We start from the raw sequence: 26,498 nt of genomic DNA, 5'->3' as shown, positions 1-26,498 counted from the left end.
ACTCAGTGTGGTATGCCTAAATATCACACTGGGACATTTCCTAGACAAAGGTAAGTAAAGCACTTTAACATTAAACACAGTGGCTTAGGTTTTCATACAAACACAACTCAACACTTAGTTTTATTTTATTTTTAGACCCAAGCAGGACTTGTTACAGGTAAGTAAAATTGTACATTTCACAACAGGCTGATAAGAATATGCAAGCTGGATGAATTTGAATTTGTTACAGGTTTATAAAACATTTAAAGACACTAGATATTTGTAATTACTTTGTAATTACTTTTTAGATCACTCTTGAGAATACATTCTAGATTAATCTTTCTACTCAGTGTGGTATGCCTAGATATCACACTTGGGCATTTCCTAGACAAAGGTAAGTAAAGCACTTCAACATTAAACACAGTGGCTTAGGTTTCCACACAAACACAACTGAACACTTAGAACATTTCCAGAGGAAAAACAGTCAATGCAATACTATGAAAGAAAATGAGGGTATGGGTTTGCAGGTGAGCAATCAGTCTTGAGGGTTGAGTTTCTGGGGTCGGAACAAAGATTACCCCAGGGTCAAGGATGCACTCAAAGAGCACCCTCAGCTGCACTAAGGCGGCCGGGTGCAGAGTGCTGAGGACCAACGTTGGCCTATGGGGCTAGAGGGCCATTGGTTGGTGGCTGCTCTTGGGCAAGCCACAAAGTTGAGGGAGCAAAGATCCTAGGGTTAGTTTCGAGGCAAAGGGGGATTGGAGTTAGCACAAAAGGTGCAGCCACTGCAGCACAGGGGTGGCCAGGTGTCGGGTGCTGTTTTGGGATCGGGGGCCCTTTTGTTTTCAATGGGAGGTCTCCGGTTGCTGCCGAGATTCCGCTGGAGCAGATCGAGGTCAGGACAGGCCAGTAGGGCTGGGGCTAAGGAGGTTGGTGTTCTCCTTTTCTTCCTTCAGCATGGCTCATCGGTCCTTCTTCTTCTTGCTAGTCTAAGGAGGCAAAGTTCGTGGTCGCCCCTAAATACAACATTTAGGGGTGTTTCAGGTAAGTACAGGTCGGGACCAATGAGTCCCTTCCTTGGGGTGGGTAAACCCACTATTATGCCACTCTCCAGGGGGAGCAGCGCATAAGCCTCTCTCTGGTTGGCTGGATCCCCCATCTTCAAGATGGCGGGGACTGAGAGTTGTGCTTCGCCTCGCCTCCTTCACCTGAGGGGTGGAGTTGGTAAAGGTGGGAACACCTCACCTCCTATCTTGGTTTTCCTGCCGATTCTCCTGCTTAAAGTTGGGATTAGAACCAGTGGGGGCCAGTTGCTGTTAGCAGGAAAAGGCAGGGTCAGCTAACAAAGGCAGCAAGCCTTGGAAGCTTCCCAGTCGGGGACCCTGTCCAGCCTGCGGGAGGAAGCTTGGCACCTCTGCCCAGGATGTGCTTTTTTTCAGGACCTGAAGGGCAGTAGGCTCTTGACCCAGGGGTCCAGGAACATGCATGCGGGTGGAGCTGGTGAGCAGCCACTCAGCCAGGACACTAGAGTTAGGTCGTTTTTCAGGGGGCATTTCTAAGATGCCCTCTAAGTGCATTGTATATTAAATCCAACACTGGCATCAGGGTGGGTTTAATGGGCTCAGAAGATTGATACCAAACTTCTCAGTCTTTAGCAAAGCCATCATGGAGGTGTAGAGGTTGGAGTTCCAAACTCCCATCCCATGGTCTAAAATGGCATTACTGCCCTTTCAATACCTGTGAAAGTCACAGATACTGTATCGGCCCAGGGCTCATGCCAATGAGCCTTCACCTGTGGCATAGTGCACTTTGCCTTAGGGCTATAAGGCATGCTAGAGGGGTAAATAGCCTATGCCACAGGCAGTATTTAGGTGGATATGCGACTTGTAGTTTTAGGGTCTCCCCCGGTAAACAGACTGCACTGACAGTCTGTGGGTCTCTGGGGAAATTCTCTGAGGGTGGCAAAATATATGATTCAGCCCTCAGAGACTTTCTCTTGATGCCCCTTGCACCTTTTACTTGAGACTCATATGTAGGCCAGCGGAGTCAATCAACCAATAAATAACTTATTTGTAGAGTGCACTAATCACCTGTGAGGGTCTCAGGGTGCTGAGTGGGGGTTGGGTTGGGGGTGCAGCCACTGCTCCAACAGCCAGGTCTTGAGAAGGCTCCTAAAGGTCAGCAGATCCTGGGTGTGTCGCAGCTGTGGGGGGAGGGTGTTCCATGTCTTGGCCGCGAGGTAGGAGAAGGATCTGCCGCCAATGTAGGTCTTGTGCATGTGTGGGACGATGGCGAGGGGGAGGTTGGCGGAGCTAAGCTGGCGGTTTGGGGTGTAGAAGGTGAGACGCTCGTCTGGTGTTGTGTAGTGCTTTGTGGGCGTGGGCGAGGAGCTTGAAGGTGATCCTCTTCTTGACTGGGAGCCAGTACAGGTCTTTCAGGTGGGCAGTAATGTGGGTGTGGCGGGGTATGACAAGGATGAGGTGTGCATAGGCATTCTGTATGCATTGGAGTCTCTTCTGGAGTTTGGCTGTGGTTTCTGCGCAGAGGGCATAGTCGTAGTCCAGACTGCTGCTGACAAGGGCCTGAGTGACTGTCCTTTTGGTTCTGGTGGCGATCCATCTGTAGATCTTGCGGAGCATGCGGAAGGTGTTGAAGCAGGAGGAGGAGATGGTGTTGACTTGCTGGGTCATTGAGAGCGATGACTCCAGGATGAGCCCCAGGTTGCGTGAATGGTCAGTGGGTGTGGGTGCGGCTGGGCAACAGAGTTGTCCCAGGTGGAGGGAGTGGATCCAAAGATGAGGACCTCTGTCTTGTCTGAGTTAAGTTTCAGGCGGCTGGTCTGCATCCAGCTGGCGACGGCCTTCATTCCTTCGTGGAGGTTGGTTTGGCAGTTACGGGGTTTTTGATGAGTGAGAGGATCAGTTGAGTGTCATTGGCGTAGGAGACAATGTTGAGATTGTGCGAGCGGATGATGTTGGGGAGCGGTGCCATGTAGACATTGAAGAGGGTAGGGCTGAGGGATGATCCTTAGATGATCTTGGTGGCTTCGGAACGGAAAGGGGGGAGGTGGACCCTCTGGGTTCTGTCGGTGAGGAAGGAGTAGATCCAGTCCAGGGCTTTGTCGTGTATTCCTGCGTCTTGTAGGCATGTGCGTAGGATTTGGTGGCAGACGGTGTTGAAGGCAGCCGAGAGGTCCAGGAAGATGAGGGCTGCGGTTTCTCCTTTGTCCAGTACGGTCTTGACGTCGTCTGTGGCAGCGATGAGGGAAGTTTCAGTGCTGTGATTGCTGCGGAAGCTAGATTGGGACGGGTCCAGGATGTTGTTCTACTTGAGGAAGTGGGTCAGTTGCCTGTTGACGATCTTTTCGATGACTTTCGCCGGGAACGGAAGAAGGGAGATGGGCCGGAAGTTCTTGAGGTCAATTGGGTCCGCTATGGGTTTCTTGAGTAGGGCGTATAACTCGGCGTGCTTCCAGCTATTCGGGAAGATGGCGGTCTCGAAGGAGCTGTTGATGATCTTCTGAAGTTGGGGTGCGATGATGCGGTTTGCTTTGTTGAAGATGTGGTGAGGGCAGGGGTCGGTTGGTGAGCAGGAGTGGATGGTGTTCACGGTCTTGAAGGTGTCGATCTTTGTTGGTGTGGGACCAGGATAGCAGGTGGTTGGTGAGTCTGGGGGGCAATGGGTCTGCAGTGTTGGCAGCTGTAGGGAGGGTCTTGGTGTTAAAGCTGTCATGGATGTCTGCGATCTTGTGGTGAAAGAAGGTGGCTAGGGAGTCGCATAGGTCTTGCAATGGCGGGATATCATTGGAGCTGGAGCTGAGGTTAGAGAGCTCCTTCATGATGTTGAAGAGCTCTTTGCTGTTGTGTGCATTGTTGTTGATGTTTTCCTTGAAGGAGGTCCTTTTGGTGGCTTGGATGAGTTGGTGGCGCTTGTGGATGGCGTTCTTAAGGCTGCGTGGTTTTCTGGTGTCTTTTCGTGGTGCCACTTTTTGTCGAGTCTTCGGTAAGCCCGATTGTTTCTTGGAGGTCGGTGGTGAACGAGCTGACCTTTCTGTCAGTGCTTCTGTGTGAGGGTTTTATTGATCAGAGCAAGAATGTTGGCACAGTATTCGATCAACTGCCTGAAGTTGCTGGCGACTGTGTCGGTGATGTTTGTCGGTGGGTCTCGAGCAAGGGCGGTGATGAGCTGGTCTTCCGTGACCTTGTTCCAGCTGCTGTAGGGGATCCGTAGTGGGTGGTGGTGTGTGGTGGGTTTCTTGAAGGTGAAGTGGACGCACCGATGGTCGGTCCAGTGGAGTTTGGTGGCGTGGCTGAAGGTGACGTGGGTGCTGGCTGGGGGTCGAGCATGTGACCGGCGTTATGGGTAGGGGTTGTGATGAGCTGTTTGAGTCCGAGGTTGGAGAGGTTATCGAGCAGGGCATCTGAGTTGCTGTTGTCGGCATTCTCGAGGTGGAAATTCAGGTCTCCGAGGAGGATGTAGTCTGTGGACGCAAGAGCGCGCATGCCGACGATGTCGGAGATGGCGTTGATGTACTGTTGCGTTGATGTTCTGTAGATGAGTGTTCCTCTGAGAGTGGTGTTGGGGTGGGTGTGGATCTGGAAGTGCAGGTGTTCAGCGGTACTGGAGGTGTCTGTCGTGCAGGTCGAGACTCTGAGGGTATTCCTGAAGACAATGGTGATTCCTCCTCATGGTTTGTTGGTGAGGCCCCTTCTGGTGATCTTGTATCCATCTGGGATGGCTATTGTAGTGTAGTTCCTATATTCCCAATAGGCTCTGGCATTGGAATAAAATACACTATAGATTTGACATAGGACTGAGGTCAGTATGTCTTTATCAAGTATACTAAACTTAATTGTGAGCGCCAGCTAGCTCAGAGGTCACTAGAGACTTTCTTGAATACATAAGAAGGGATTCGTTTCTGACAACCGCATAAACATGACAACTTTGTTTCCCAAGAATAAAACGTAGCTTCAGAGTCGTCAAAACAATAGATAACTATTTTCTCAGTCAATCGTGCATGCTTCGTTTCGACAGAGTTACAGAGAAAATAGAGAGACAGGCGTTTTAATAAAAGGAGTTTATTGAACAGTTTTCTTACTCATGCAATCATTAGACTGAATGCAAAGTATAATGTGTACAGCGTAAACAGTAATATAAAATAATATAATACAGTAATAGCATTGTCTGGTGAAATGACATAAAAATACATACATAAATAACACGGGCTAAAATACTTAACTGGTGCTTCTAAAATACGCCTACCCCAATGTACCTAACCTAGGTCTAGAACGAGGGAGGAAGTAAGTGTGGTCTTTAGCATAGGCTTAGTTTTGCCAAGAATTGCCAAAGGTTTCTCTAGGTTCTAACCAGCTCCATACCTTAGAATGAGAGAGGTTGGTATCTCCTTCACGCACTTGATTTCTCAACACCCCGCAAGGGGAGTCAGAAACACTGGAGCTGGATTTCGCGGCAGAGGAGGACAGCTTCTAATCAGTGCATTAGCTGGATAGTTGGCTTCCTTCGGCACTTGCTGAAGCGAGCTGCGTCGGGCAAGTAGGTAGTCAAACTGCACCGAACCACACCGTGCTTCGTCATAGCAAGTGAAGGTATATTTATACCTTGAAGGTGTTTAGGAATGCCAGCTTTGACGTAAAGTCGGGCATATGAACGTCATGAATGAACCCCTAAGGAATAGACGTTCATGTATAATAATTGAGTTCTTGGAGAAATCAGTATTCAAGCAAGGGGAAGTCCCTAACGGCTAAAGAGTCTGGTTTTCCAAGAAATCATTGTGACGTAGATGAACGGAGGGAAGTACGTCCTGGGAGGCTGAGTCGAGTAGGTCCCAGAGTTTGACGGCGTGCTTGTGGACGGAGCGGGTGTTGAGTAGTATGCGCATCTGAGGTGGTTATGTTCTGCTCTGACGGGTGGGGTGGGGCGTTCGGGTGTTCAGTGGCTGGTGAAGCTGCAGCCACGGCAGGTGAAGGGTCCGTTGGTGAGTGTTGGGCTGGCCTGGAAGCAGTTTGTTGATCGGTGAGTGTTGAGTCCGTGGAGGAAGACGACGTCATAGAGTCATCGGGTGTCGTGGCCCTCGTGAGGGCCAGGGGGTCTGGTGCTTGGCACAGTCCAGGCGCGATCAGGGACAGATGGGATTGCCTTAGGCGTGCCAGAGTGCGCCTCCGCTGCTTGCGCAGCGGTCTGCATTATATAGGGGAGGGAGGCTCAGCTGGGAGGCGGGAGAACAGGCGCTGGTAGAGGGGCGGGGTCAGGGCAGCAGTGGCGGGAACAGGGGAAGTGCGAGGGAGCAGGCACAGATGAGGAGGGAATCAGAATAATTAACAATAAAACAAAATAAAGATTAAAACAAAGACAGATGCTGAGGAGTGGCGGAAACAGATTTGCAACAAGTAAACACAATTAGACCAGGATCGCAAAACCTCTTAGGCAGCAGCCTCGAACACACAGGGCCGGGGGCTCCGCAGGCAGCGACGAAGAGCAGGAGCTGCGGGGAGAGTGCAGGCCTATGACCGAAGTCAAGAAGAGTGCCAATGAGGGAGCAAAGGTTCCGTTTTGGGGAAAGAACACCGGTCCTGCGTACCTGTTTAGCAGGAGCCCAGGGCACACTTAGTCAAGAAGCATCAAACATCAGGCAAAAGTGGGGGGCACCCATTCGAAAAGGGATCTTTCCTACACAGCCCCCCAACAAAAGAGGAGGAGACTAACCTTTCATTAGCAAGCCTTAATTGTCACTAAAAGACACTAGTAAGACGTGCTTTCACTTTTTTTTTCTTTCACGCTTAAATATTTGTAAAGTATATTTCATTCCGGTGCACTTTTTAACTTTTTAAAACTATGATTGGGGGTTGATTGTTGCTCTTGATACTCGCCCCCACTACAACTAGGGAGCATCTTACCTCCTATATTTTCTGCCTGACTCTCTGGTTCGCCGCGTGTTCTTCAGTGTCTACAGAGAGAGTTCCTTTTTCTCTTCTCTTTGTTCGTTTGCTGGCAGCTATTTTGGGTGGGTGACGGTCTAGCATTTGTATATTTTCCGTACCTAGGGGCTTTTAAGGCAGATGCAGGACCAGGTGCGCTGCTGGCGCGCTGCTGGCGCGCCGTAGGTAAGCCCATCTGCGCCCACCCAAGCTCGGATTGCACTCAGCGCCAGCCCCCTGTTAATTTAGCCTCAGAAATTATGGGACCTATTACCTATTCTTGGGATTCCCTGTTTTTTTATCAACGCCTTATGTGGGCATAGCCTGGGTCTTCTGTTAGACCCTCGCTGCTGCACAAATGGCTCAAAATGCTTGGTTTGCGATTTCTTCCTCACTAACTTTCATTGTACCTCTTTGGCTTCTACTAAATTACCAGAGGCACCCTCTAAACAATTTAAAATAAGTGGTAGTTGTACCCTTATCAATACCAGATTGCTTGTTAAGCATGCACTAGATTTCGCAGTCTTCATGGTGAGTCAGAATATTGATCTGGCCTTTATCACTGAAACCTGGGCAGATTCATCATCTGACGAGACCTAATATCTGTATTACCCATGGGGTTCAGAATATTTAGACATGACCTCCCACTAAAAAAGGGCGGAGGGCTTTCAATCATATCCAGAGATCATTTAAAAACTATTTTCAATATCCTTCCTCATAGGTCACTCTGTGAATCTATACATTCTAAAATTTAACTTAATGGCCACTATTCTTTTAATGGACTTTTCATTTATCGACCGCCAGGGTCTAGAACAGCCTTTACAAAATCCATTGGTAGCCTCCTAGAATTAAAAGCTGACGCTAAAGATTTTACTATTCTAGGCGATTTTACTTTCCATATGGAAAACATGTTTGATTCAGAGTCTCTGAACTTAATGGTTAATATGAATGGTGCAGGTCTAACACAAATTGTCCAGGGCTCCTCACACAAAGCTGGGCATCTTCCTGATGGCATTGTCATGGACAATCCACAGCTCATCTGGACAGTTTCCCTTCCCTTGACATAGGCTGACCATAAGGTGAGCATGTTTGAGCTAAATGGCCTATCTGAGGCAGAAAAGTAATGCCCACACATTGGAAGTTCTACTCGACACCTATGGAGTACTATTGAGGCTGGTCAGTTTAGTTAATCTCTTATTCATTAAACTCCATTGGTCAGCCTACCATCAATGGCTGGACGTATCACTAACTCAGTTAGCTCCAGCAAAGAACTTTCATAGCCATAAAACTAATCTTTCTGAACCCTGGTTTACCGTGATCTTAGATGCAAAAAGCAGGAAAGTAATCGACCAGAACATAAATGGAGACTTGAGTATAAACCAGAAGATAAAGAGACATATAAAATAAATGTACAGATCTACAAAAAAATCATTCTAATTGAGAAAAAGAAATTCTTTGAAGCAAAAATAGAAAGAACTGTGAACTCCTCTAAGGAATTATTCTCAACAGTTAAAACACTTCCAGATCCAATAAATCCTAATATTAATTAACATTTCTGTAACAAACTAGCACTTCACTTCCAAGACAAAGTTAAATCTCTCTATGGGTCTTTTCTAGATAATAGTCAAACTGTCAATTTAAACAACAGACCGGTGAAGGACATGCATAATGTCAGTACCCTATCCCATTTTGGGCCTCTGACGGTGGATCAGACACAAAAGACACTGATGCAGATTAAATTGGGCTCACCACAGGACCCATATCCGGCCCAGGGGTGATAGCCCACACCTCACGGTCATGTTAAACAACCTCTTTGAAGCAGGATATTTTCCAATAGACTGGAAGATAGGGTCTATTCTTTCATTATTGAAAAAAACATCTTAGATACTGCTGACCCCAACAATTATCGACCAATTACTCGATTACCTTTACCTGCCAAATTGGTTAAAAAAAACTCAACCAGGAATTAACTGCCTTTTTAGACAAAACAAAGAGTCTTGATACCACACAGTTCGGATTTCGTAGTCATCATAGTACTGAACTGGTGTTGATTACAGCCACAGAAGAAATCAGGCAGATGATACATAGTGGAGTAAATGCGGCTCTGCTCCTCTTGGATCTTTCAGCCACATATAATAAGGTTAATCACTCTTTTAATTGATCACCTTGAATCAATTAGGATCAAAGACAATGCATTCAAGTTCATCACTTCTTTTCTGGCTGACCGTATCCAGACAGTCTCTCACGGTGATTTTAACTCATCAACCTTCTCTTTGCCCTGTGGGGTCCCTCAGGGCTCACCCCTGAGCCCCACTCTATTTAAACTCTATGTTACCCCACTTGCAGCTCCAATCATCTCATTTGTTTTCTCTTTGGTTTTGTATGCAGATGACACACAGATTGTTGTATATGTCACTGATAATCCTGAAGCCACAGCAGTTCAGTTTCACAACTGTATGCTTCATATCGGGAAGTGGATGAGCAGAAACCGCCTAACATTAAATTCCTCAAAGACTGGGATCCTGTTGTTTGGTAATAACCCCTCTTTTTCGTCAAACACCGGGGTAGCCCCAGGAACTGGGGAATCTACCGATCCCCAGTGGTAAAGTAAAAAACCTTGGAGTAATTATTGAAATTTAGCTATCTTTTGAGGGACAAATAAATCACATTACTTCCTCGTCTTTTTTCATTTTGAAAACTCTAAGGAAAGTGTTTGTTACGACTCTTATTTCATCCAAAGTAGACTACTGCAACAAGCTTTTTAATATTATTCAAAATCAATTTTTACATAAGTTACAAATGCTGCAGAATGCCGCAGCACGATTACTGCTAGGCATCCTGGAATATAAATCCACATCTAAAGCTTTAATCCAATTAGAATGGCTCCTAATAGGTAAACCAATCGAGTTTGAGACACTCTGTATTGCCTTCAAGTCACAACAAGGTGTTGGCCCTCAATATTTGATACAGCGTTTTCAACGCCATATCCCAGCACGCTCCCTATGCTCATCTGCCAGTAGAAACCTTGTAATCCACAAATTTAAAAAAGCCAACAGGGATGGTAGCAGATTCATCTCATGCACAGTAAGGTTGTGGAACTCACTCCCGACTAAACTAACATTTAAGACAGATCCACTGGCATTCAGGCAGAATATAAAAACTTGGCTATTTAGGAAATAATTTTGATATCTTCCAGATTTTTAGCCTGTCCATGTCTGCTAGCGCCTAGATACCCCTAGGTGATTGTGGCGCTTTATAAATTTCATTTTAATTTCATAAGTGGAAGAACCTGGAAAGTCTATCTGCATTGGAATGGGCAGTCCCAGGTCAGTGTTCAACTGTAAAGTCTGTTCCCTGTAGGAAGATGGACTACCTCAAACGTTTGGGATTCTCATCTTTCATTTGCATTAGTCGTTTGAGAGGTCTGTGGTCAGTTTGAACTGTGAAGTGTGATCCAAACAGGATGGTCTCAACTTCTTTAGGTACTAAACCAGAGCATAGGCCTCCCTCTCAATGACACTTCAAAGCTCGCCTTGATGAGTAAACCTCCTGCTAATAAAAGTAACAGGCTGGTGTTGGCCATCATCATTGGTCTGAGATAGAACTGCTCCTATCCCTAGCTCAGAAGCATCAGTCGGCACAATGAACTGCTTGGTGTAGCCTAGAGCTTTGAGAATTGGTGCTGAGCACATTGCCTCTTTCAGGGTGTCAAAAGTCTTTTGACAGCTAACCGTCGAGTTTACTTTCTGGGAAATTTTCTAGGAGGTGAGTTCTGTTAGGGGTGCCAAAATGAATCCATACCCCTTAACAAACCTCCTATAATACACAGTCAAGCCAAGGAATGCCTTGACTTTGTTCTAGGTTGTTGGACCCTCCCAGTCCAGAATAGCTTAGATCGTAGGTTGTAAGAGTTGCACTTGGCCTCCACCAACACTGCCAGGCAACCTGCCTGAAATCTCCAATTGAGGTTTTCTAGTCATCTTTTACATTCAAATACTTACCTGATCACAGACATGAAGCTTCTGCAATTGCCCCCTTCCCAAAGCAGGGGAAAGTGAAGGTGTGAGATTGCTGTGGGCCAGTGATCGCACTGAGGAGCAAGTGGTGTTAGAGCTCGAAAACCGGCACTGAATTAGAAGCAGTCTGGCTATTGGTGAAGAAGCCGATCAGGGACCAAGAGGCCGGATGTTGCATGCTGGGCCCTCGTGTTACACAAATATACTCAGCCAAATGACCAGCGGTCTTTCAAGCAGGTATTGACACAAGTCAAACAACTATTGACACAATATTACACAGTGGTTAAACTAAATTCCCTAAAATCTTACCAGGCTAAACTATAAATTGGAAGGGGAGTCCCAAGCTATGACTAAAGACTAGATATGATCTTTAACAGCAATCAATACATAGCAACAATCAATCAATAATGGCATTTGTAAAGCCCACTACTTACCCGTGAGGGTCTCAAGACGCAGGGGGAGGGAAATGCTGCTACTGCTTGAAAAGCCAGGTCTTGAGGAGTCTTCTGAAGATCAGCAGGTCTTGGGTCTGCCGTAGGTGGGTGGGTAGGGTGTTCCAGGTCTTGACGGCAAGGTGGGAGAATGATTTGCCACCTGAGGTCGCTCTTCGGATGTGGGGGACTGTGGCGAGGGCGAGGTCAGCGGAGAGGAGCTGGTGGTGTAGAAGCTGAGTCGGCTGTTGAGGTATGCTGGTCCGGTGTTGTGAAGTGCCTTGTGTGTGTGGGTGAGGAGCTTGAAGGTTATCTTCTTGTTGACAGGTAGCCAGTGCAGGTCTCTCAGGTGGGATGTGATGTGGCTGAGGCGAGGAATGCCGAGGACCAGGCGTGCAGAGGCTTTCTGGATGCGTTGGAGCCGTTTCAGGAGTTTTGCTGAGGCTCCTGCGTAGAGGGCGTTTCCGTAGTCCAACCTGCTGCTGATGAGGGCTAGGGTGACCGTTCTTCTCGTTTCAGTGGGGATCCACTTGTAGACCTTGTGAAGCATGCATTGACCGGCTTGGTCATGGAGAGGGTGGAGTCGAGGATGACCCCCAGGTTGCGTGCATGGCGGTGGGTGTTGGAGCTGTTCCCAATGTGGTTGGCCACCAGGAGTCGTTCCAGGCTGAAGGGGTGGATCCGAGGATGAGGACCTACGTCTTGTCCGAATTCAGCTTCAGTCGGCTGTACCTCATCTATTCCGCAACGGCCCTCATTCCTTCGTGGAGGTTGGTTTTGGCGGTGTGGGGGTCCTTGGTGATGGAGAGGATCAGCTGGGTGTCGTCAGGGTTGGAGATGATGTTGAGGTCGTGCAGTCGGATGACGTGGGCGAGCGGTGCCATGTAGATGTTGAACAGCGTAGGAAAGAGGGATGAGCCCTGGGGTACGCCGCAGATGATCTCAGTGGCTTTGGAGCCGAAAGGGGGGGAGGCGGCACTCTGTGTTCTACTGGAGAGGAAGGAGGTGGTCCGGTCCAGGGCCTTATCTTGGATCCCAGCATCATGGAGGCATGTTCGTAGTGTGCGGTGGCAGACCGTGTCGAAGGTGGCTGACAGGTCCAGGAGGATGAGGGCCGTGGTTGCTGTCTCGAAGGATATGTTGATGGAATTCCGGAGGTGGGGTGCGATGGCGGTGCTGGCTTTGTTGAAGATGTGGTGTGGGCATGGGTCTGACGGACATCTGGAGTGGACAGTGTTCATGATCTTGATGGTGTCGTCGTTGTTGATGTTGGTCCAGGAGAGAAGGCAATTGGTGCGAATTGTAGTCGTGGGGGCGCGGTCTCAGTGGTTGTCGTGGCGGTCATGGTGTTGAAGCTGTCATGGATGTCAGCGATCTTGCGATGGAAGAAGGTGGCGAGCGAGTCGCACACGTTTTGCGAAGGTGGGATGTCGTTGGTGTTGGAGCTGGGGTTGGAGAGTTCCTTCACGATGTTGAAGAGCCTTTTCTGTTATGTGCATTGTTGTCTAGGCGGTCTTTGAAGGAAGCCCTTTTGGCAGATCTGGTGAGGTGATGGTGTCTGCAGGTGGCGTTCTTGTGGACTGCGTAGCTGTCTGTTGTTTGTTCACGGAACCACTTCGTCTCCAGCTTTCGGCAGGTTTGCTTGGAGGTCTTCAGTGAACCAGCTGGCTTTCTTGCTGTTGTGACTGTTGGAGGATTTCTTGACCGGGGCGAGGCTGATGGCTCAGTCGTCGATCCACTGTTTGAGATTGTGGGCGGCGATATCGGCGTCGGTGGGGTCGGTGGGTGGGCTTTGGGCAGGGTGGTGGTTAGCTGGTCTTCGGTGTCTTTGTACTAGCAGCGGCGAGGCATCAGTTGGGTGCGGTGGTGCGTGGTGGGTGTCCGGAAGGTGAAGTGGATGCAGCGATGGTCGGTCCAGTGGAGTTTGGTGGTGTGGTTGAAGGAGATGTGGGGGCTTGTGGAGAAGTTGGGGTCAAGCGCGTTGCCGGTGGAGTGAGTGGGTGTAGTGATAAGTTGTCTGAGTCCAAGGTTGGCTAGGTTGTCGATCAGGGTGGAGGAGTTGTTGTTGTTGTTCTCGAGGTAGAAGTTCACGTCCTCAAGGAGGATGTAGTCCATGGAGGCGAGCAGGTGTGAGCTGATGAAGTTGGCGATGGAGTCGCTGAACTGTGGTCGGGGTCCATGGGGTCTGTAGATGAGGGTTCCTCTGAGGGTGGTGTTGTGGTCGGTGTGGATCTGGAAGTGGAGGTGTTCGGCGATGTTGAGGATGTTGTCGGTGCTGGTCGAGACTCTGAGGGTGTTCCTGTGGGAGATTGTATAGCCTTCTGGGATGGCTATAGCGATGTCGGGTGCCGAGGAGGGGTTCAGCCAGGTCTCCGTCAGGAAGGTGACGTCTGGGGAGCTTGAGTCGAGAAGGTCCCAGAGTACAACGGCGTGTTTGCGGGCGGTGCGAGTGTTGAGAAGAATGCATCTGAGGTAGTTGGGTTCCTTCCTGGTGGGTGGGTTGACGGGTCTTGTGCTGGTGAAGCTGCAGTTCTGGCAGGAAAAGGGTCCTTAGATGCGCTTTGGGGTGGCCAGGCAGTATGTGAGTTCTTGTCCGGTGTTGAGTGCATGGATGGGGTTGGCGTTGTAGCGGTGTTGGGACTCGTGGGGGCCAGGGGTTCTGGTGCTGGGCGCGGTCCAGGCGTGGATGGGCGCAGAAGGGCTTGCCTTTGGCGCGCCAGCGGCATGCCCGTTGCACGCGGCTGCCATAAGAAGGAGAGGTGGGAGGGAGGAGCAACTGAGAGGTGGGAGCGGGCGAATGGGAGAGCAGGGGGGCGGGCCGCAGGGGACGTAGCGGCAGGAACTGGGGAGAAGAACGGCAGGGATATCGAAAGGAAAAGGGACACAGTAATGGCACAGCTGGGAAGGTGGCACAAGGGCAAAAACACACAGTGAGCTGACAAAAAATACAATTTACAATGAAAATAAAAATACCAGAAACAGGGGCAAGAGCAGGGAAGGGCTCGAATCCCAGACAGCAGTAGCTGGGCTAAGGCAAGGGTGCACAGGCGGTGCTGTGCGGTGTGGGGAGCGACCTACCAAGGACAAAACACATCAGTACTTATCTGTAATGAAGCAGCGAATAAAAGAGGATGATGACTCTGGAAATGCATATTGTCTGGACATTCTATTGCTTTATGAGGTATTATTGTTCTTTAAAGGGCTGAATGTTGGGGCTTCAAAAAAAGGTTATTACATAATGGTAGCATCCGGTCTTGTAATGAAATCAGCCACCTTCTCATTGCCTTGCTCAACATCTCAATAGCAACAGCCACCTGCCTCAAAGACTGGAAACACGCAAAAGTCAACCCCCTACTAAAGAAACCAAAAGCAGATCCCAGTGAATTCCAGAACTGACAACTGATCTCCCTGCTTCCATTCCCGGTCAAAGTATTAGAAAAAGTCATCAACCAATAACTCTCCTCACAACTGGAACAGAACCCCCTACTCGATTCCTCTCAATCTGGATTCCGCAGCAACCACAACACCAAGGCAGTCCTCATGGCAGCTACTGTTGACATCCAAGACCTACACGACTGCGGAGAGACTGTGGCTCTGATCCTCATAGACCTCTTTGCAGCCTTTGATATGGCTCCCGCCCCACACTCATCACAAGGCTGCACAACAGAGACATCCAAGGAGCTGCTCTCAGATAGATCGCCTCTCCTCACCAGAAGAATGCAAAAAGTCAATCTACCCTCACCTTCGAACCAAAGAAAATCATCTGCAATACAGATGTTGCCAACTGGATTAGGGACAACTGCCTGAAACTCAACACAGACAAGACAGAGGTACTGCACTTCAGAAACAAAAGCGCTCCCTTGGACGCATCTTGGTGGCCCTCTTAACTCAGACCCCCACTGACCACGTCTACGAATCACCACAGACAATAAAGAACACAGCAGCCAGACTCCCCCTGGAACTCCCTAAACTAATTCACATCACCCCCTATGTAGGAGAGTAGGGTCTGCTTTCCTATGGTCACCCCATTTTTTGCTTTTTGCTTCACTGGTTTTCGACTTAATGTGGCTGTGGGCCTGCTAATTAGACCCACAGCCTGCTGTTCTCTCTCTAAATTCACAACCATGTACTTTAGGTACATAACCAATTGGGTATTGGATCACCTTATCAGCCCCTGTACAGTGTACTATAGGTACCCGGGGCATAGGTGTATCCAAGGCCTACCAGGGGCTGAAGCATATCTTTTGCAACCCCTGGCTGGCTATCCAATCTGACACAACTGGCAGTTCACTCAGCTGGGGCAAGGTGGTGTAATCACCCATTGCTTAGCTTTAATATACCTATATCCGGACACATATACACCTAAAAGTCACTCCTATGGCAGGCCTTAACAATCCTGGAGGCAGAGTGCTTGGTTTTATGTGAGATGGTGCTCTAGCATGAGCTGAGCCTGTCTGCAGCTTTCGGGACCAACTCCCTTAGCTGTTCTTGGATATTGCCATACCATATTCTCTTAAGTGCATTGTAATCCTCGCGGTTACTTGCTAACTTTGGTTTGGCTTTATCAAAACATGTCGTGTAAGGTGTCATACACTTTGGAATTCTACCCCCTCGCCAGTTCTGGCAACGGGAGTAGCATTCCACCCTTCTCAGGGGAGAAGACATGTTACTTTACTTAAACGCGGTTAAATCTAACCAGAGCCTCAGCATCACAAAATGGATGCTGCTGCCACAGACACAAGTCTGGCCTCCTGCTGCTGACCGAAACTCCGGCAGAGGAGACCTGGACAAATGGTATCCTGTCACAGGGAGGTGTTACACCACCCCAGACAGGAGATAGTGGATTGGGGCAGGGAGGGCTGAAGGAAACTAGACACTGCCTGGGGCACACAAGGCGTCCCATGCATAGTCCAGTTCAAACCGGTGCTGGGGCACTCCAGCCCCAGCTCTGGCGCGAAAATGGACAAAGGGAAAGGGGTGTAACCACCCCCTTCCTGGGTCCCACCCATAGGAGGGACCTAGCAGGTGATCCAGCCCCTTGATTCGGAATAAAGGTAGGAGCTGTGCCAATGCAAATTAGATCATCCTGACTGAAACTTTGAAACAAAACTCTGGACCCTTCGACATCCTACTCAACGTAGAAGACTGAAGAATCTCCCTTGTGGTCAAGGAGTGGCCACCCTGTGCAAGCAGGTACCATCAGCGCATCGAGACTTCCTTTGCCGTTGCTCCCACCGGAGCTCAAACGACAGAGACAGACAAGACCTGGACTCCCAGACTTCCAACAGCCCGATCCACAGTCCTAGCAAGGCTTAGACCAGTGGAGGCGACATGAGACGTGGGACCGGCCATCTTGAAAAGTCAACAAAGTGCTTCCTGTGCAGCCCCCGAGGCTCCCTCGATGCTGTGCTTTGGGGTTTGAGAAGCCCCAGCCCCGAGCAGCCTGTGCTCCAAAGATCACCTCTCCACACTCTCCGAGTGCTGCTTGGGGCCCTTTTGCACTTTTCCTGCTTGACGCGTTGTCCGGTCGCTTGCCCGTTAGCTAGTGGCCTCTGTGATGACGAACCATCAAAACTACACTGCTGGTCTGGTTGCTCCAGACTGGCCCCAGCTTCCCTGAAAAGGAGCCATTTATCTGACCTTCCCAGTCCGATCAAGAAGACATCTTCGAGTCCTGTGTGGGTTGCCTTTGCCAAGGCTTGGTGACTCCGATTTGAGAACTGACACCACCGACAGTAAGAGCCTTTGTTGGGCAGCTTGTGTTCACCAGCTGGTCATCCTCGATCCTTCCTGGTCCACGTGGCAGCGGAGACAAACTACTCGACAGCACTTGATCGCAACCCGACATTGCCTGGTTCCGTCCTGGTTCCATCCTGGTCACTGGCTAGTGACCTAGACTCTGTCCCCTCTGCTTTCAGGTACTCTTCATCTTCGATCCACCCTTGTATCCAACCGGACTCTTCTCTATTGGCCGCCTGCAGCATCTTTTCCCCCAGGCTCCATAGAACTTCACGACGAAACCTGACACACTTTGGCACCTATGCACCCGCTTCCTGTGGGTGAGGTAACAATATAACTCTGGTGTTCCTATAGTGGTTTACACCTCTAGTGTCCTAGTTTTAAGTGGCTAAGTTCTAGTCCAGTCAGAAGTCTCTGAAACCTAGCACTTTCTGATTTTTACGCACTATTGACTTGTATGGTAAACACGGTTGCCTATAGACACTGCACCCGCATCCTGTGGGCCTCCTATGTCCTAACCTTCATTAGTCCAGTGTAGGCCCAGCGATTCCCAAGGCCCTAGGCCTGTTCATTGTTCATGACGTGGTACTTATACCACTTTCTTAATATATGGTTTGAGTGGTTACCTGGCCTATCCATAATTGTGCAGCTTATTGTATGTTATACTGTGTTCTTTGTTTAACGCTTGTACTTCTGTGCTCATAACGAGTATAGGGGATTATTCTAAAAATAAATACATATATTTTGTAATATATAACTTGTGTGGTGTCCTTTCATTTGGTATTTGAAGGGATTGCTTATAGTAAAACAGCTGGCTTCACATGCCCTCTTGAGTTTAGCCTAAGACTGCTTTTGTCCATGCTACCACTAGGATAGCTGGTCTATAAGGTTGACTTACAACCAATCACCATAAGGGTCGTTTGGACTGGTGCACGGTGCTCACTAGAATAGTGATCATCATATACAAGGCCAACTTCTCACACCCTACCTCAGGGAAATGAATGTGTCTCCCTGTACAGAAAAGCTCCTGGCCCACGCATACATGGTCTACATAACTGCGGTACGCCTACTTCAACCATCGACTGCACTTACATCAGCCCACCATACATCTCCGCTCCACTTCCATCTCTAACCTTCACCCCCCGCATCTGACATAGCAGATGCAGAGGTCGTTCCTTCTACCTAGCAACAAAAACATGGAATGACCTACCCCTTTATCTCCGTACATCCCCATCTCTTCCAGAGTTCTGAAAGTCCCGGAAGACCTAGATGTTTGGCTAATCAACTGGACCCTGTCATCGCCTGTATACCTTCATGTGGGACAAGAAGTGCTATACAAATCTACTGATTGGTTGATGAGGAGATGCAGAATTGAGTGAATGCCTGTTGTTCATGGCAACACATTTGAAGGGAATCTATGTCTAGCTAATTTAGAAGTAGAGCTTTTTGTGCACCCTGTATGAATGTTGGTTGTTTTTATTCCTTAGTATAATCAGTGAAAGAGAGTTCTTAGATATTAAACTTACCAAAAATATATTTTCTATGCGTGGTATCAAATTCTCAAGATTTTCATATTCAGCTATTGTTCCAAAGTATGGCCATTTTTTGATTACTATACTTATTAGAATGATCTCTGGAATCGTGAAACTGGCTCAGCTAGTCCAAGGCAGTAGAATGATCACACTAAGTATTCTTATTTGCCTGTGTTCCAGGTTCAATGAAGGTCTGGAAGCCAGCAGTTGCAATTGGCTTTTTTAGCCTTCCTATAGGGTGTTAATAGATGTATTCTCCACATGCTCAGTAGTAAAAGCTCTTAATTGCCTGTTCTTCTTGTCATATCCCCTCACATACATGGTAGTCAATTAATGGGATATGCTCTGAGCAGATGGTATTAACTAATCATAACACACTTTTCAGTTGGCAATAGTGGATAATACCTTACAACCAGCTCTAGATGAGCACTCTCAGGACACTCTTCATCATTAGTGAACACATGCCTATGGGCAGTGAGATCAGAATGCAATTAGAAAAAATAATAAGGATGTATCAGTGTAGTACCAAGGCAGGCTGATGTTTAGGAAAACATCACTTGCACATGTAACGATAATCCTCACCTTTCTCTGAATAATTATGTAACTTTCATTAATCTTATAAGTTTACGTTTGTTGTTTTGAATTAGTATATTTTTCTAGGATCCACCTCTTTCCATTGTGTGTGAACTTGTCCACTCCCTTACATCCTAACAAGGTGAACATGCATCCTTGCTGTTATTTCTCTTTAAACATATTTGCGTGCATTATTTGTCTGCCAGAAAAATACTTCCTACAGTCTATTTGTACTCATGGAATGTCTATAGGCAAACTAGCCAAATACACTGCTCTGACACTGGAGATCTTTAAAGCCTTTAAACCCTTAAGGGTACCATGGCTAAAGATATGACTTTACAGCAAAATAATTTTGTCATCTCCTACTTCGCATGATTTACTAGAAACAAGGTTGCTGGCAACAAACTGTGTGTGATCATGGTCCTACTTAAACTTGGGTGCCACTGAAAAGTTTGATGAGAGTCTTTCATTGTAGTCTTGGAGGTGGAGTTTGGTGTGGAAAGTGAAAGTGGGCCTTAAAGTATGTTTTGCCTAAAGCAATTTTTACCTTTACAGCAACCACAGTGGTTCCCGGCAGACACAATAATTAGAGAGAGCCGAAGCCTCCTACCTTATTCTGGCGAAAGGGTAAGAAGGGGCACCAAAGGCCACCATTTGTTTGGGCATTTCCTTCACCGTGTGTTTGAGTATTTCCTTTGCCTCAGAACATTTTATCCTTTGGTTTTTATGAATACGTAGTGAAAAAAAAGTCATTTCTTGCCACCTGTCCCTCTTTATAACTGACTAAACAATCTGCTCTATCATACATTGTCTCATCTTACTGCCTCACCCTTCAATGGATTTTACCCAACAGTGATTACATTATTATGTTCTTTGAGTTTTGACAATAACGTTTCAAAGGTTTGTTTACTTCAAATGAATGCTGTTTCATCAAGGTTAATAAAGGCTACTAATTGGTTCTTTAAATAGATGACTGTTTACAATGTATATTTCTCAAGTAGTTTATGCAATACTACCATATGCACATAGCCAAAATGTATGAGGAAGATTTTATGTGAATCACTGCTGTTTCTTTCTTTTTTGATTCCAACATTACCAGCTGAACTAGCCATTCACACTCTCAATATAAAAGACACCAGGATCTTCTGGATAAATTATAAATTCCATGCAAACCTTTGAAACTGTTTATCTCATCACCACATGAAAGCAAACTTTCTCTTAATGAAGTAGACCCAGACTGATGGCTTTTACAAATTTCCACTGTGCAAAAGTAAAAAAGACTTTCCCCGGCTTTGTAAATGCATATTTAATGGCATCACCCATCTTAATGTCATTCACAAGTAGAAGTATGGTGTCCTTTTCATATATTTTAAAAAGAAGTCTAGGAGAATTATGATCCCTTTTATGATACAAGATTTGGAATACAACGTTTTCAGAAATATCTGCAGTTAATTCAATGCCCTCTGCCAGAGGCACCAAACTCTTTCATCACTCTTACCATGATCTACTGACTTCATTTTAATCTTTGTACTCCTTAAAGATAAGACCAGGTCATGGTATTGACAGACCAGAAATGTGTCACAGACTAGATTGGTAGGAAGGTCGAGGATCAAGATTGCATTGTTGAAGCTTAGCACCCAAAGCTGCCATAATAAAGGGAACTACTCTGCCAGAGTAACTTTTAATGCATGATAAATATTCTTTGGTACATAAGAAACCTCCTCCAGCTCTGCTGACTTAGGCCCAGTCAATCAAGGGGCTTGTGGAATCCTGCAAGATACATAATCTGTCGCCAAGGTTTTAGAGGAATGCTAGAGACATTTTAGGGAAAAAAACACATGCACACACCATGCAGTGCGAATCTAGTCTGTAGACTTTTGAAAACTCTTACATTATCATATTCAGAAGACTTTAGTAACTGTTTTAACTTCACAAATTCTGAATACACATTCAGGTGCAAGAGAACATCTGACATGGGATTAAGTGAGCTTCTGTAGCTCACTACCTCAGACATTCCCCAGACGCGATGTCGACTCATCAAATAAAATCTTTTTTGTGGGCTTCATTATTTTTCAGGGAAGTTTTCAAAAAATGTCTTTTGAACAGAAGGATACCCAACTCAAAAGAAAGGCAGTTTGATGATCGGTGAGTGTTGAGTCCGTGGAGGAAGACGACGTTGTAGCGTCGTCGGGTGTTGTGGCCCTCGTGAGGGCCAGGGGGTCTGGTGCTTGGCGCAGTCCAGGCGTGGACAGGCGCAGATGGGATTGCCTTAGGCGTGCCTTTAACGTGCCAGAGTGCTGCTCGCGCAGTGGTCTGCATTATATGGGGGAGGGAGGCTCAGCTGGGAGGCGGGAGAACAGGCACTGGTAGAGGGGCGGGGTCAGGGCAGCAGTGACGGGAACAGGGGAAGCGCGAGGGAGCAGGCACAGATGAGGAGGGGTACAGAATAATTAACAATAAAACAAAATTTAGATAAAACAAAGACACATGCTGGAGAGTGGCGGAAACAGATAAGCAACAAGTAAACACAATTAGACCATGATCACAAAACCTCTTAGGCAGCAGACTCGAACACACAGGGCCGGGGGCTCCGCAGGCAGCGACGAAGAGCAGGAGCTGCGGGGAGAGTGCAGGCCTATGACCGAAGTCAAGAAGAGTGCCAATGAGGGAGCAAAGGTTCCGTTTTGGGGAAAGAACACCGGTCCTGCGTACGTGATTAGCAGGAGCCCAAGGCATACTTAGTCAAGAAGCATCAAACATCAGGCAAAAAGTGGGGGGCACCCATGCAAAAAGGGGATCTTTCCTACACAGCCCCCCAACAAAAGAGGAGGAGACTAACCTTTCTTTAGCGAGCCTTATTTGTCACTAAAAGACACTAGTAAGACATGCTTTCACTTTTTTTTTCTTTCACGCTTAAATATTTGTAAAGTAATTTCATTCCTGTGCACTTTTTAACTTTTTAAAACTATGATTGGGGGTTGATTGTTGCTCTTGATACTCGCGCCCACTGCAACTAGGGATCATCTTACCTCCTATATTTTCAGCCTGACTCTCTGGTTCGCCGCGTGTTCTTCAGTGTCTACAGAGAGAGTTCCTTTTTCTCTTCTCTTTGTTCGTTTGCTGGCAGCTATTTTGGGTGGGTGACGGTCTAGCATTCGTATATTTTCCATACCTGGGGGCTTCTAAAGCAGATGCAGGACCAGGTGCGCTGCTGGCGTGCTGCTGGCGCGCTGCTGGCGCGCCGTAGGTAAGCCCATCTGCGCCCACCCAAGCTCGGACTGCACTCAGCCGCAGCCCCCTGTTAATTTACCCTCAGAAATTAAGGGACCTATTTCCTATTCTAGGGATTCCCTGTTTTTTTTTATCAACGCCTTATGTGGGCATTGCCTGGGTCTTTAGTTAGACCCTTGCTGCTGCACAAATGGCTCAAAATGCTTGGTTTGCGATTTCTTCCTCACTAACTTTCTTTGTACCTCTTTGGCTTCTACTAAATTGCCTGAGGCAGCCTCTAAACAATTTAAAATAAGTTGTAGTTGTACCCTTATCAATACCAGATTGCTTGTTAAGCATGCACTAGATTTCGCAGTCTTCATGGAGAGTCAGAATATTGATCTGGCCTTTATCACTGAAACCTGGGCAGATTCATCATTTGACAAGACCTAATATTGGTATTACCCGTGGGGTTCAGAATATTTAGACATGACCGCCCACTAAAAAAGGGCGGAGGGCTTCCAATCATATCCAGAGATCATTTAAAAACTATTTTCAATATCCTTCCTAATATGTCACTCTGTGAATCTACACATTCTAAAATGTAACTTAATGGTCACTATTCTTTTAATGGACTTCTCATTTATCGACCGCCTGGGTCTAGAATAGCCTTTACAAAATCCAGTGGTAGCCTCCTAGAATTAAAAGCTGACGCTAAAGATTTTACTATTCTAGGCGATTTTACTTTCCATATGGAAAACCTGTTTGATTCAGAGTCTCTGAACTTAATGGTTAATATGGATGGTGCAGGTCTAACACAAATTGTCCAGGGCTCCTCTCACAAAGCTGGGCATCTTCCTGATGGCATTGTCATGGACAATCCACAGCTCATCTGGACATCTTCCCTTCCCTTAACATGGGCTGACCATAAGAAGAGCATGTTTGAGCTAAATGGCCTATCTGAGGCAGAAAAATAATGCCCACAAATTGGAGGTTCTACTCGACGCCTATGGAGTACTATTGATGCTGGTCAGTTTAGTTAATCTCTTATTCATTAAACTCCATTGGTCAGCCTACCATCAATGGCTGGACTTATCACTAACTCAGTTAGCTCCAACAAAGAACCTTCATAGCCATAAAACGAATCCCTCTGAACCCTGGTTTACCGGTGATCTTAGATGGAAATAGCAGGAAAGTAATCGATCAGAACATAAATGGAGACTTGAGTATAAACCAGAAGATAAAGAGACATATAAAATAAATTTACAGATCTACAAAAAAATGATTCTAATTGAGAAAAAGAAATTATTTGAAGCAAAAATAGAAGGAACTGTGAACTCCTCTAAGGAATTATTCTCAACAGTTAAAAAACTTCCAGATCCAAAGAATCCTAATATTAATCAACAATTCTGTAACAAACTAGCACTTCACTTCCAAGACAAAGTTAAATCTCTCTATGGGTCTTTTCTAGATAACAGTCAAAATGTCAATTTAAACAACAGACCGGTGAAGGACACGCATAATGTCAGTACCCTATCCCATTTTGGGCCTCTTACGGTAGATCAGACACAAAAGACACTGATGCAGGTTATATTGGGCTCACCACAGGACCCATATCCGGCCAAGATACTTCCCTTGGTTCCAGGGGTGATAGCCCATACCTCATGGCCATGTTAAACAACCTCTTTGAAGCAGGATATTTTCCAATAGACTGGAAGATAGGGCCTATCCTTCCATTATTAAAAAAAAATCTAAGATACTGCTGACCCCAACAATTATCGACCAATTACTCAATTACCTTTACCTGCCAAATTGGTTAACAAAATCGTCAACCAGGAATTAACTGCTTTTTAGACAAAACAAAGAGTCTTGATACCACACAGTTCGGATTTCGTAGTCATCATAGTACTGAACTGGTGTTGATTACAGCCACGGAAGAAATCAGGCAGATGATACCTAGTGGAGTAAATGCGGCTCTGGTCCTCTTGGATCTTTTAGTCGCATATGATAAGGTTAATCACTCTTTTAATTGATCACCTTGAATCAATTAGGATCAAAGACAATGCATTCAAGTTCATCACCTCTTTTCTGGCTGACCGTATCCAGAAAGATCTCTCACAGTGATTTTAACTCATCAACCTTCTCTTTGCCCTGTGGGGTCCCTCAGGGCTCACCCCACTCTATTTAAACTCTGTTACCCCACTTGCAGCTCCAATCAGCTCATTTAGTTTCTCTCTGGTTTCGTATGCAGATGACATACAGATTGTTGTATATGTCACTGATAATCCTGAAGCTACAGCAGTTCAGTTTTACAACTGTATGCTTCATATCGGGAAGTGGATGAGCAGTAACTGCCTAAAATTAAATTCCTCAAAGACTGGGATCCTGTTGTTTGGTAATAACCCCTCTTTTTCGTCGAACACCGGGTGGCCCCAGGAACTGGGGAATCTACTGATCCCCAGTGGTAAAGTAAAAAACATTGGAGTAATTATTGAAACTTAGCTATCTTTTGAGGGACAAATCAATCACATTACTTCCTCCTCTTTTTTCATTTTGAAAACTCTAAGGAAAGTATTGCCTTTCATTCCATTGAGCTTTCCAAAGATGTTTGTTACAACTCTTATTTCATCCAAAGAAGACTACTGCAACAAGCTTCTTATTATTATTCAAAATCATTTTTTACATAAGTTACAAACGCTGCAGAATGCCACAGCACGATTACTGCTAGGCATCCTGAAATATAAATCCACATCTCAAGCACTGATCCAATTAGACTGGCTCCTAATAGGTAAACAAATCGAGTTTAAGACACTCTGTATTGCCTTCAAGTCACAACAAGGTGTTGGCCCTCAATATTTGATACAGCGTTTTTAACGCAATATCCCAGCACGCTCCCTATGCTCATCTGCCAGTAGAAACCTTGTAATCCACAGATTTAAAAAAGCCAACTGGGATAGTAGAAGATTCATCTCATGCACAGTAAGGCTGTGGAACTCACTCCTGACTAAACTAAAATTTAAGACAGATCCACTGGCATTCAGGCAGAATCTAAAACCTTGGCTATTTAGGAAATAATTTTGATATCTTCCAGATTTTTAGCCTGTCCATGTCTGCTAGCGCCTAGATACCCCTAGGTGATTGTGGTGCTTTATAAATTTCATTTCAATTTCATAAGTGGAAGAACCTGGAAAGTCCATCTGCATTGGAATGGGCAGTCCCAGGTCAGTGTTCAACTGTAATGTCTGTTCCCTGTAGGAAGATGGACCAACTCAAAGGTTTGGGATTCTCATCTTTCATTTGCATTAGTCATTTGAGAGGTCTGTGGTCAGTTTGAACTGTGAAGTGAGATCCAAACAGGTATGGTCTCAACTTCTTTAGGTACTAAACAAAAGCATAGGCCTTTCTCTCAATGACACTTCAAAGCTGCTCCTTGATGAGTAACCTCCTGCTAATAAAAGCAACAGGCTGGTGTTGGCCATAATCATTGGTCTGGGATAGAACTGCTCCTATCCCTAGCTCAAAGGCATCAGTCAGCACAATGAACTGCTTGGTGTAGCCTGGAGCTTTGAGAATTGATGCTGAGCACATTGCCTCTTTCAGGGTGTCAAAAGCCTTTTGAGAGCTAACTATCGGGTTTACTTTCTTGGGAATTTTCTAGGAGGTGAGTTCTGTGAGGGGTGCCAAAATGAATCCATACCCCTTCACAAACCTCCTATAATACACAGTCAAGCCAAGGAATGCCTTGACTTTGTTCTAGGTTGTTGGACCCTCCCAGTCCAGAATAGCTTAAATCGTAGGTTGTAAGAGTTGCACTTGGCCTCCACCAACACTGCCAGGCAACCTGCCTGAAATCTCCAATTGAGGTTTTCTAATCATCTTTTACATTCAAATACTTGCCTGATCACAGACACGAAGCTTCTGCAATCGCCCCCTTCCCAAAGCAGGGGAAAGTGAAGGTGTGAGATTACTGTGGGCCAGTGATCGCACTGACGAGCAAGTGGTGTTACAGCTCGAAAACTGGCACTGAAATAGAAGCAGTCTGGCTATTGGCGAAGAGGCCGATCAGGGACCAAGAGGCCGGAT

At 46.6% G+C, this 26,498-nt stretch overlaps 1 protein-coding gene across 1 annotated transcript in view; it reads left to right on the top strand.

Annotated features, from left to right (window-relative positions):
- Window positions 1–26,498, top strand: part of LOC147708652 (uncharacterized) — a 334,370-nt gene that overhangs the window by 195,766 nt on the left and 112,106 nt on the right. Inside the window, exon 14 of the mRNA XM_086925378.1 lies at window positions 19,761–19,832. Within this exon, the coding sequence (XP_086781504.1) occupies window positions 19,761–19,832 (72 nt within the window). The remainder of the gene's footprint in view (window positions 1–19,760; window positions 19,833–26,498) is intronic.

This window comes from Lissotriton vulgaris, chromosome 6, assembly GCF_964263255.1.
Source record: "Lissotriton vulgaris chromosome 6, aLisVul1.2, whole genome shotgun sequence".
NCBI classification, from domain to species: Eukaryota; Metazoa; Chordata; class Amphibia; order Caudata; family Salamandridae; genus Lissotriton; species Lissotriton vulgaris.
This window is presented reverse-complemented; position numbering and strand designations above follow the sequence as displayed.